The 11,621-nt window shown below is 31.1% G+C and overlaps 1 protein-coding gene across 1 annotated transcript; it reads right to left on the reverse strand.

Annotated features, from left to right (window-relative positions):
- Window positions 1-2,241: 2,241 nt before the first annotated feature.
- LOC139483209 (MICOS complex subunit MIC19-like) lies at window positions 2,242-11,411 on the reverse strand. The gene is made up of 7 exons (XM_071267243.1): window positions 11,260-11,411; window positions 8,852-8,918; window positions 7,475-7,509; window positions 6,884-6,973; window positions 5,502-5,572; window positions 4,436-4,571; window positions 2,242-2,440 (listed from the first exon to the last, which is right to left on the reverse strand). Exons 1-7 carry the CDS (start codon window positions 11,326-11,328, stop codon window positions 2,417-2,419), a joined length of 492 nt encoding a protein of 163 aa, XP_071123344.1. The 5' UTR covers window positions 11,329-11,411; the 3' UTR covers window positions 2,242-2,416.
- Between the last annotated feature and the right edge of the window lie 210 nt (window positions 11,412-11,621).

Raw genomic sequence — 11,621 nt, forward strand, 5'->3', positions numbered from 1 at the left:
TAACCTAGGTGAAAATGGAATAAGACATTTAACTCATTCGACCCCAAAAGATTTCTGGAAATTCAGGCATTTTCGAAAATTTGCAATCTTATGCAAATTAGCAGACTCTTGATGCTGTAACTGATGAGATTTGGGGGCGGATGGCTTGGATAGAGTTGAGATGGGAGGTGGAATATTTTCTCGTGGGTTTAAACCCACTCCCACTGAAAAATGGTCATTTTTATTCTATTTCCTGATTTTAAAACGATCTTGAGGATGAACATTGTCCAGACTGTGTTTCTCTGTCATTCAAGTATTACCCTATAGTTACAGCAGTCCTTTCATGCTAACTGGGAGTACATGGGACCTAAGTGTCTTGCTGGGGAAATATTATTGTTAAGTCAGGTCTGCCTGCCTAAATGTGTGTTTTTACCGATTTTTTACAAAACGGTGACCTAGATTTTACAGACTAGATTTCTATTGGCCATATTTTACCATGTTGTGTTCCTGTACCATCTCTACATGCATTTAGGATAATAGTTTATACCTAGTTACTACCAGTTATGTAGTGGCCGTTCAAAGATGCCCACCCCCACCTGATTTTGGCTACTTTTCACGTTTTTCCGATTTTGAACTCTTTTAAACGTCTTTCAAAGTACCATATTTTCATAAACAAACATCTGAGAAGAGTTTATGGACCATGGACTGATTGGTTGAAGTCCCTGCTATCATGACATTTCAGCTGAGGCAGTTCAAAAAAAGGTTTGGAGGGTCATACGAGCCATCAAAGAATGATTGTCGCCATTACGCCTTCAGGCGGGATTTGGGACAAAGGGGTTTACTATTTTCATGAATTTCAATGCAGGCTAGTTTTGTGTTTTTAAAATTTTGGTTCATTTGTATGTTTCTGAGTATATCTAATATAAAGTCCATTTCACTGATCATTTTTGTTAAGGAGCCAATATAAGCCCAACCCTGAATGAAGGATTTTTTTTGGCTGCATGGAGGCCCATTGATGGCCTAGAGCTGTTTACAGCTAGTTGGCCAAGTTGTTGTTTCTTTGACACCTGCTTCGTTTCCATTGTCATTTTAGACAAAAAAACTTATTTCATGGCTTAGCATCAAATGTCCAATCCAATCATTACTTAAAATGAAGACATTTTAAAGGGCTCACAATTTCAAAACAGATTTACAAAATGGTCAACTTTCCAGCTGCTTTTAGGAACAATTTTTTTCTCAATTAGCTTGTATAAATACTTCTGTATAAACTATTCATGAAATCATTATATTATGTATTTTCACTTTTTTTAAATCACATTTAGAATAATCCAAACAACATCCAGATGCAAGCAGAAACAAGAAAAACTAAAAACTTTTCCTGAGCAACACAAAACATTTCATAATTTGAAAGGTATAGTTTTTCTGAATAATACATGTTAAAGATGTCAGAAACATCCTGTCCAAGTCTTACTTTTTCAACTCTATAGAGGCCATAAAAATACAAACAGCAAATGAACAGTTCCTTAATAGTTATGCTTTATCTCAAAGCCAAAGTAAGGCTTTCAACATGAAGCAAAAACTCTTATCATTGCAAGTTCAAAACAGCCGCTAGCACTGGGGTGAGTGGAAAATAAAGCTACATATTGATTATTGACTATGCTACATTATCATTTATTTATTCACAGAAAAATATCTTAACTATAGAAATATAAAGCCAAGAAGGTGTGGTCATGATAGTCAATGAGACAACTCTCCACAAGAGACCAAGTGAGACACAAATTAAGAACTATAGGTCACTGTACCACCATCAACAATGAGTGAAACCCATATCACATAGTCAGCTGTAAGAGGCCAAGAAATCACAACTGTATATTAATTCAAACAAGAAAATTAATTCTTGTACAATATATCAGCAAAAAAACAAATATAGTACACAGCAACAAATGACAACCACTAAATTGCAGGCTTCTGACTTGGGAAAAGCTATAGCTTTGTTACTTGATATATATATTATTGTCCTGAATATGCCTGAAATATCATGTAGCTGGATAATAAGCAACCAACAATCAATCAGTCATTGATATAATGCAACACATCCTCTATACGTCAAGATCAATTTTACCATATGTGGATTTTCTTAGGTCATACATAGACACGATAATTTATAAAATTAAATAATTATGGAGACAGATGGAAATTTACAACATCAATTGAAGTAATGATACCAATATATATTGCAACAAACCAATAAAAAAAATAGCAAATAATCAATTATTTAATAATTGTTCACATATTACAAAACAGGCACAATCTTCAAACGTCATGATAATTAATATATCAAACAAGATTTTACATCAGTCATTAAACGATTATTTCCACTTCTATAACTTCTAAAATATATTTAAAGTCTTGTTAGTCATCTATCATAAGATTTAGGTCATCCTTTCCGTAAAAGTGCATTCTGAAATAGAATAAAGATAAATTATTCAATTAAATTATTTAATTTTAAAGTGCAGCTCAATGATTTTTGTAATAATTTTCACCACATCATAATCAATTTAGTCTGACATTAAAAGAAAAGAGTTCTGTCATTGATATCTAAGTGTTTGTGTTAAGGGGAAGTAACTGCTTCTCATTTATCATAGTAAAAAATAAACATGAAAAAAAAGCTATCTTGAATAAATAGAATTGCCACAACTATTTCTATGTAAAATTTGTAGTATTTTATCCTGATAAAAAAAACATGAAAATCTGTTCGACCATTCATGAACAAACTCCTTTACAACAAGTTCTGTCAGATCTCTACTTTATTAAACTCAACTTTCATGTTCACCCATATAAAACAAGAATGTGTCTTTAGTACATGGATGTTTAAATCCCACTATCATTTTCTTTGTTCAGTGGACTGTGAAATTAGGGTAAAAACTCTAATTTGGCATCAAAATTAATAAGATCATATCATAGGGAACATGTGTACTTAGTTTCAAGTTGATTGGACATCAACTTCATCAAAAACTACCTTGACCAAAACATTTAACCTGAAACGGGACAGACAGACGAACAAACGATCAAAAGGATGTACAGACCAGAAAACATAATGCCCATGCATAATAATTGGGGCATAATAAATTGGGCATAAAAAACATGAGTGCACACTATAAATATCACACCTGCTTTACTGACCCCTGATTTTATGTTAAAAGTTCAATTACAAGTATCACATAAACTTATTATCTTTAAATCTCCATGACAATGAGGTCAAGGTAAGGTGTAAATCCTTTCAGACAGATATACATCAAATATAGCTGACCTATTGCTTATGGTTATTGAAAACAGACCAATAGGCATTTTTAACATTTACCAATAAACCATGCAATTGAGGCCAAGTTATAATTATACCTGCCTGCCTGCCAGACAGACATGTACTCTTTACAATCATTATATACACCAAATATAGTTGACCAACTTCTTAAAGGTATTTGAAACAAGAATGTGTCCAAAGTTTACCGATGCCCCACTCACACTATCATTTTCTATGTACAGTGGACAGTGAAATTTGGCATTAAAATTAGAAAGATCATAAAGGGAACATGTGTACTGAGTTTCATGCTGATTCGACTTCAACTTCATCATAAACCTTGATCAGAAACTGTAACCTGAAGCGGGATAGACACACGAATGAACGGATGGACAGAAAAATATAAAAACCCTAGGTGGGGCATAAAAACAGACCAAAACACAAAAAATTAACATTGACCAATGAACCATGCAAATGAGGTCAAGGTCCAATAATACATGCAAGATAGACATGTGCCACTCGTAATCTTGTTATACACCACATACAGTAGACCTACTACTTAGAGTATCTAACTTTAACCATAATCACTAATCCTTGGAGTGGGATGGAGGTTAGGTGAACTATATCTGACAGGCATGTATATTTTGTAAGGAACCATATATACCAAATAAAGTTATATTTCTACTCATTATAAGTGATAAATTAACATGACAAAAGTGATTTTTTTTAAAGCAGCCACTGAACCATGCAAATTAGAGCATGGAAAACAGTCAATGCCTTGTTGAAAGAAGAATGTATGATAAGTCCTACTTTTTGCGCCCCTTTAAAAGCTTCAATATGATCAAACCATTTATATGAAAGGCTTTCTACATGTCCCTTCCAAATTTGCTTTTTTTTCTTCTACAATGTTGTCCCTTAACAATTATATTTCTGTATTTAGGTTATGCCATTATATTGATACCTGCAAAAGGGCAATCAGTATCATGGCAGCTTTCAGTAAATATATAAAATAGTAAGACAGAAATTAAAAAACAGAAATTATAGCAGGTATAAGTACAACCCTTCAACTTTAAGATGTCAGTAATATATACATAGGTTATATATGTTCCTTGATATGTGACTTACCAAGAATAATATACTGATATAAAAAAAACTTACTTGTCTAGCTCTTTCTACACAATCTACAAAGGCTCTAACAACCGAAGAACATTCTAACGTTTGGTCAGGATTAGCTTGATAGCACTGATAAACTTTTGTCTGTAAGTCTGGACATACTTGAGGCCCTGTTGTTTTCCTAAAGTAATGTAAAGTCATTAGAAATCTTATCATCAATGTAAAATAATGTAACACCATCTGTTAAATGTATGTTCATTTTTCACATATATTTTTTCTATAACTTACATTTGTTTTGCAGTTCACTTAGCAAAGTGTTTTTTTTTTAATTATTCAGATTGATGGGCTTGCTTAACATCCAGTTCAATTCAGACTTTCTGACTGCTCATTACAACATACTTTACAGGCATAAAAGGAGGTTATACTAATAAGTCTGTGAATTAACAATTTTAGTTGCAGGCAGATAATGAGGGTTTTTCTAAAATTTTAACTAATTCATGTTCATTAGATGACAAAGGGCTGCTAGAAAATATAAAATCATTATGCCACTTGCCAGAACAGCAAACTTTCCTGGTTGAAGCCCCCTGGTGTTGATGTGACTCATGGAATCTTTTCAAAATTCTAAATAAAAACCTTACAACAGGCATTCGAAGGAGCTTTAATTACATTTAGCTTGTATAAATTATACTCGCTGACTACATTATCATATATAGTATATTAGATAAAAAAGTTATAGCATGAATATAAAAAGATTAAGCCAGTCCTCTTCTACTGAAAATCTCCACTGGAGATTTTGAAAAGTAAGTAAGTAAGATATGCTCTTTTCTCTTGCACATAATTTCACCACTTCTCCCTCAGTTTCAAAAAGAGAAGTCACTTCTCCCTATGATTCTGAAGTAGTGTGAGCCCCACATATTTACTAATTTTTTGTCATTAATGATTTGAGACATTCATTTCCAAATTTCTCCAGTCATTAATGTAAGATATTACCTATTGAATGCCATTTTAATTTTGTTTATTTAATTTGTTTTGTGACAATCATTTAAAAATTTCCCAAGTCTTAAATGTAAGATATATTATTTTTTAACGGCAAGTTTATTTTGATACTTACAAGAATTTTTTTTCCACTTCCTGTACTGCTTCTGCAAACTGTGCTGTAGTTTGTTTTAATAATGAGGCATTCTGAAAAATAAAGAATTCAGAAAAAATCATTATAGACAACAAAAGCTTTTTAATTTTTGCCTAAATTATGAAAATCCTGAAGTTTATAGTAGTGTGATATACAAATACAAAATGATTGGTTAAAAATCTCCCAAAATTAGCCAACTTTCATATAAAACTGCAATCAATTTTAGTACATGAATTTTTATTTACAACATATACTATATATCATCATATTCCTATGTTCCTGATGAAGGTAGATTAAGAGAGTGCTTTGAATGTAACAAATTAATAAAGTGTTATTTTCATTTTGTAGCCCTGATTCTATACAGATGCTGCTTTACTAATCCTCCACAGTATTATAAACTCAGCAACCAGTGCTTATAACTGACAAGATTGACAACATACTTAAATTCTGGTGATAAGGAGAGATCTCAAACTTTATTTTAAAACTAAATCATCTAGTTTTCTTTCAGTTCACATTATTGTGTTTCTCCTGTAAAATCTTTTAAGAATAGGAGAATTTTGCACTACCTGTAGCTTGAAAATATTTATTTCATTTTTTGAATACATGTATCATGATATAAACTATATTTTGGCTTCATATGAAATAATACTGTCATATTTTTTTACGTCCTACAGCCACTTATTAAAACTTTAGAATATTATCATCATAACTGCATGTATATAGAAATGAATTGAAATCATATAATAGTGAATTTACATGCATACTGCAACAATCAATGCAGATAAATGAACATTTGTGAGGAGAAATATGACTGGCTTTCCAAACTTCAGATTTCCTATTGTAGATAAATGTAGAAGGCTTTCCTACATGCATCCAATTTTGTATGTATAACATTGATATGAACAAGTATAAATGTCATTCATACTCCTCTTATCCATTTTTTCTCTTTTTTTCTGTGCACAGATGCAAGTTTTTGGCAAGGTTTATTAGTTTTGTTTTTGTTTTCTTATTTTTGATCTTCTTGGATTTGATTTTTGTTATTGAACTATTATTACTGGATACTACAGTCATGACAGTACACATGAATATGAAATTTTGTAAAAACAAGAATGTGTCCTTAGTACAGATGCCCCACTACCACAATCATTTTCTATTTTCATTTGAAAGTGGAACTGGGGTCAAAACTCTAATTCACCATTTAAACTATGAAGATCATATCATAGGGAACATGTGTACTAATTTCAAGTTGATTGGACTTTAATTTCATGGAAAAACTACCTTGACCAAAAATTTAACCAAAAACTAACTTGAAACAGGACAGACAGACAAATGTATGAACAAACAAAAACATGCATCTAAATTACCTTTTTTTCTAGTTCTGCAAGTTTGCTTTGATAATAACTCTCTAATTTCTTGACTTCTTGTGATGAGTCCCTACTAGGGATTCTTGTTTCCTGTTAAAATAAATACATTATAAAATTAAGCATTAAAACAATTTAGATAGAGTCAAGTGCCTTGAAGTTCTTAACTTTGAAATTGCTGTTTCATCGACTTGGTAAAGATGAAATATTACTGATGAGGAAATCGGGTATTGTAAACCACAGATTTTATTTTTTTCTGAGGATTTCGTAATAGTCGGTAGGAAAAATAAAAATAAAAGTAAGAAGCACTTTTTTAATTCTTATTCTGAAATCGGGAAATTGGAGAGGGCGGACCTCGTGAAACAGATAATAAAAAGTCTGGCCTAACCCCCAAAATCAATCTCAACCTTCCTTTTGTGGTTATAAACATTGTATTAAAATTTTATTGATTTCTATCTACTTATACTAAAGTTATTATCTGGAAACCATGCATCTTCGGACAACGCTGACATAAACATGATAAAAATAACTCATGTCTGATCAAATTGTCCTTTAAACAATTAAATATGTTTAAACTAATGACAGGTAACTTACTGTAATGGCATCACTTAATTGTTCCCTTCTTGATTCTGAAAAACACAACCACAAATGAAACATCTTCTTTAATTTATAAATGACAAAAACAAAATTCTTTCATCAATAGTTTGGAGAATACATATTAGTTTTCTATTACCTCAATTTTTGTCAAACATTACCATATTTCTTTGTTCTAATCAAGTGCAATGCAAGATAATTTATGTGCATTATTCAAATCTACATTTTGTTGCTAGCATTGCAAGTATTTTTTTCCAACGAATTCAATTGATATATGACCATACTAATGGCATGTGTACAAAAACAAGACTTGTGTGACAAGTTCATACTTTTTAATTGAACGGGAGGATTTAACACATTTTAGACAACTTTTAAAAAGGTTAATTTAACTAAAAAATTTTGAAGTAAAATGTATTCCTTTTAAAAATTTTGAAAAGATATTAAATGTGGTACTTCATCTGATAAGTCCTTAAAAACATAAATTGAAAGGAGTAGGTCCGGTAAGGGCCGATTTTGGCCCCAAATTTTAGTTTCATCTAACGAGATATTTATGACACTTTTTAAACATTTAAGTGTCTATTTCAATTGATTCGATTAGTTTATGTAAAAGATTTTAACTGATTCAGTCATTAAAAACGCTCTGATTGAGCTTAAATATGAAAAATCTAACAAATATGCCAAAAAACGTCACTTTTCAGATGGTTTTCGTCAAAAATGAAAGTGGCCGCATCCGTGTTCATCCTCAACCTTTATATATGTTATGTATTATCATCAAATACAACTTACATTTCAATATTATGAATGAACACGAATGCGGCCACTTTCATTTAAGACGGAAACCGTCTAAAATTTAACTAAAATGCTATAATTGTGAAGATTTCAGTAATTTAGCATGACTTTATGATGCTAGTACACGATATATGTACATTGTATTGTCAAAAACAGCACATATTTATGTAGCAGAAGCATTCTACTTTCCAAACAATAGCTAAAAGATTACATTTTCACAATTTTGCAAAACTGCTTAATTTTGGGGCCAAAAAGGGGTCTTACTGAACCTACTCCTTTGATTGACAAGAAATAAGATGCTGCAAACGATCAGCTCATCATTCTGTAAGAACAGGTTACCAGATCCAAGGTGTTTTAAAAAAAAAACTTCAAAGATCTGTGCAAAAACTCAATATCATTGAATGATACCGATTTATTTTAACATAGTCTGTTAAAATTAGGCCATTTTTACATGAACTAAGAAAAACCAAAATATAAGAAAAGGTACACCAGAAATCTTGGTCAACTCAAATAATTCATTAACTAGGTATTCTCTAAACAAGCTTAAATCTCTAAGAACATAACACAACTATTTTGAAAATAAATTACCAGTATGATCAGTCTTTGGTTCAGATTCTGTTTCCCCTTTAAGTCTTCTAACAACAGACTGTGATACCTACAATATAAATTAAGGTTGTACAAATGAAGAAAAAAAATGTGCAAAGAATTATTATTTATTTTTTCATTGCATTTTATTGAAAAGGGGGATTTTGTGGCAAACGTAAAAACAAGATTTTTGTAGAAAATCCAGACTTTAATACAATGATTTTTGTTACATAATTTTAAACATAGATTACTCACTTGTTTTTCAAGATGTGCTAGTGTTTATAATAAACAATAATATTGTTTACAAAAAGTCCTAAACAACCTTTAAAATCCCCAAAACCTTGTAGTGGGTCACTCAAGTCCAGTGTACACTAAAAGGTGAACTTGAATTGGTTCATGTTTATATAAAATTTGTTTAACCAATATCTAAATTTATAAATTTATTTTAAGGCATGCAATAATTCTCTATTTATCATGCACCAAATTGCCAAATATGACAGTACAAGGGGAAATGCTGTGGATTTTCTATAAAATTTCCATATTGTTAGCATTTAATCTGACAACACCAGGGTATAAAATCCTTAAGACTTGAGGTTTATCAATAGTTGTGGGTTTATTTAACCACATGGGTCTTATTGTGATAGCCTTTCTATGACTGTCTAATACCTAAATGTACCTGTGACAAACCAAAAAACTCTTAAAATTTGTATTTCCTGCTAGATATAGGAAGATGTGGTATGAGTTCCATTGAGAGCATTGAAGCAAAAATGAATAAGAGCTGAACTGGTCATTTTAGAGTCAGAATGTTCAATGGTGTGTCCAAAAGTAGAAATACTGAATATTCAAACACCTTCAAAATTCAACTTTGTGTGTCAGTCTACTTCAAAGCATTGTATATTAGTATTCTCATACTCCTTATCGCTATGTGTCCAACAGAAAATATCTGACACCACAATGGAAAAGTGATTATTGTTTGACGTCAAAAGTTCAAGCAGAACATATTCTTGGGTCAAGTGGAACAGACTTCCAATCCAAATAGTAATAAGGTGTATTACTGTTGAAATGTTACTTCATTAATATGGATATTAAGTACACATATCGTCTTGTCATATTATGTTTTCGTATGTCATACAATGTATGTTTTCGTATCAACCACATTTCGTTGGTTTCCACTGCACACACGTACATTGTGGCGTGTTTTTTGGTTTCTATATTTGGAACAACAACAACACAACAACGTGACAAATGTATGACATATTCAAAGTCGCTTTTAAGACGTAAGAACTAATTAAATTTAATTTACCTGTTCAGCTATTTTTATTTAATGTCAAAAATACGCATCACTAGAATAGTTGTTGAGAAAATTTCTGAGGGGTTAAATAAACTATAGATATATTTTCTGCCTTTAAGACACCAGATCTTCAAGACATGTGACAGTCATGTGGTGTTTTGGTCATTTTTATTACTAACCAGCGAGTTAAAATTATCATGGTTCTTATATAAAATGGTTGTTCAAAATCCATTTATTCAATAATCTATTGACAATTTTTATATTAAAACTTTGATACATCATGACATAGAGATGTAAACAGTCTTAAATTTTTACATTTAATCCCAAATTTTGAAAACTGCATTTTATTTTTTAAAAAAATAATGTGAAACATGAAACAGCAACCTAAAACTATTTACTAGTCATGCTAGTTATTTTTAGTCCTGAAAAGAATTTAAATAATTTTTTTATGGTTGAAGCGATCACCAGAACCAGATTTTAGGAAATGCTCATTTCCGGACTTCATTTCCTGTCCGTGTACTGATCCAATTTTTAATTCATACGAAAAACATATATATGACACCGTTTTTTTGACATATGAAAATTGAAAGTAATAGGAAACAATAAAAAATCATAGTAAGCCTTGACAAAAAATCTAGAAACCTAAAAACATTCGCAAGAATATACTTGTATTAGTTCGAAAACACATCACATGATGATAACTGTGGACAATAAAATTAAAACAGCCAATACTTGAGATCTTGTTTTTTAGAGATCAATCTAGCAACTTATCCATTTTCGGAAAAGTCACTTATCAAAAGTTGCTACTGCATATTCAATATTTTAGATAATATTAAAAGTAAAGGTTTTTTTTTCACTTTAAATAATTTTATATTCTATGATTTGCCATTTAGATTATAACATCTCTATTTGGGTTCTATATATCGTCACTTTATCTAAAAAGCTAATCAAATTTCTCATCAGCGCAAAAAATGCAAAATAAGGAAAATAATTGTCAGAAGTTTTAATTTGAAATAAAAGTACTTCATGACTTTGCCAGATGACATTCACGTAACGATCATAAGGTCAAGCATGTCCGATGCCGCATACAATGCCACAAGATTTAAGTACTCATTCGTACCGTGACTGCAACGCCGCTACCACTAGAATCTTCTATAACTACCCTTCTGGTGCTGTTTGATGCCCCCATAATGTAAACATGTGAAAACTTTCGTCGACAAAGTGCACCGGCAAATTCCGGAAGTTAAAAACAGATGTTGAAAATTAAAACAATATCGGGTCGCACATGAACAAAAGTCCGGATAATTTCAGACATAAATTATCAGTTTATTAATGTAGATATCGAATTTAACATTTTCAATAAATTAGATTAAATCTGTTCACTTTAATTTATAAATGGTAAGTCAGAGTACAATCCATCCCATTCCAAGAAAATGTTCTCTGATATTAAAAATAATTAATGCCATAAAAATTTGTAAATCT

The sequence above is a fragment of the Mytilus edulis genome, chromosome 1, assembly GCF_963676685.1.
Source record: "Mytilus edulis chromosome 1, xbMytEdul2.2, whole genome shotgun sequence".
Lineage (NCBI taxonomy): Eukaryota > Metazoa > Mollusca > Bivalvia > Mytilida > Mytilidae > Mytilus > Mytilus edulis.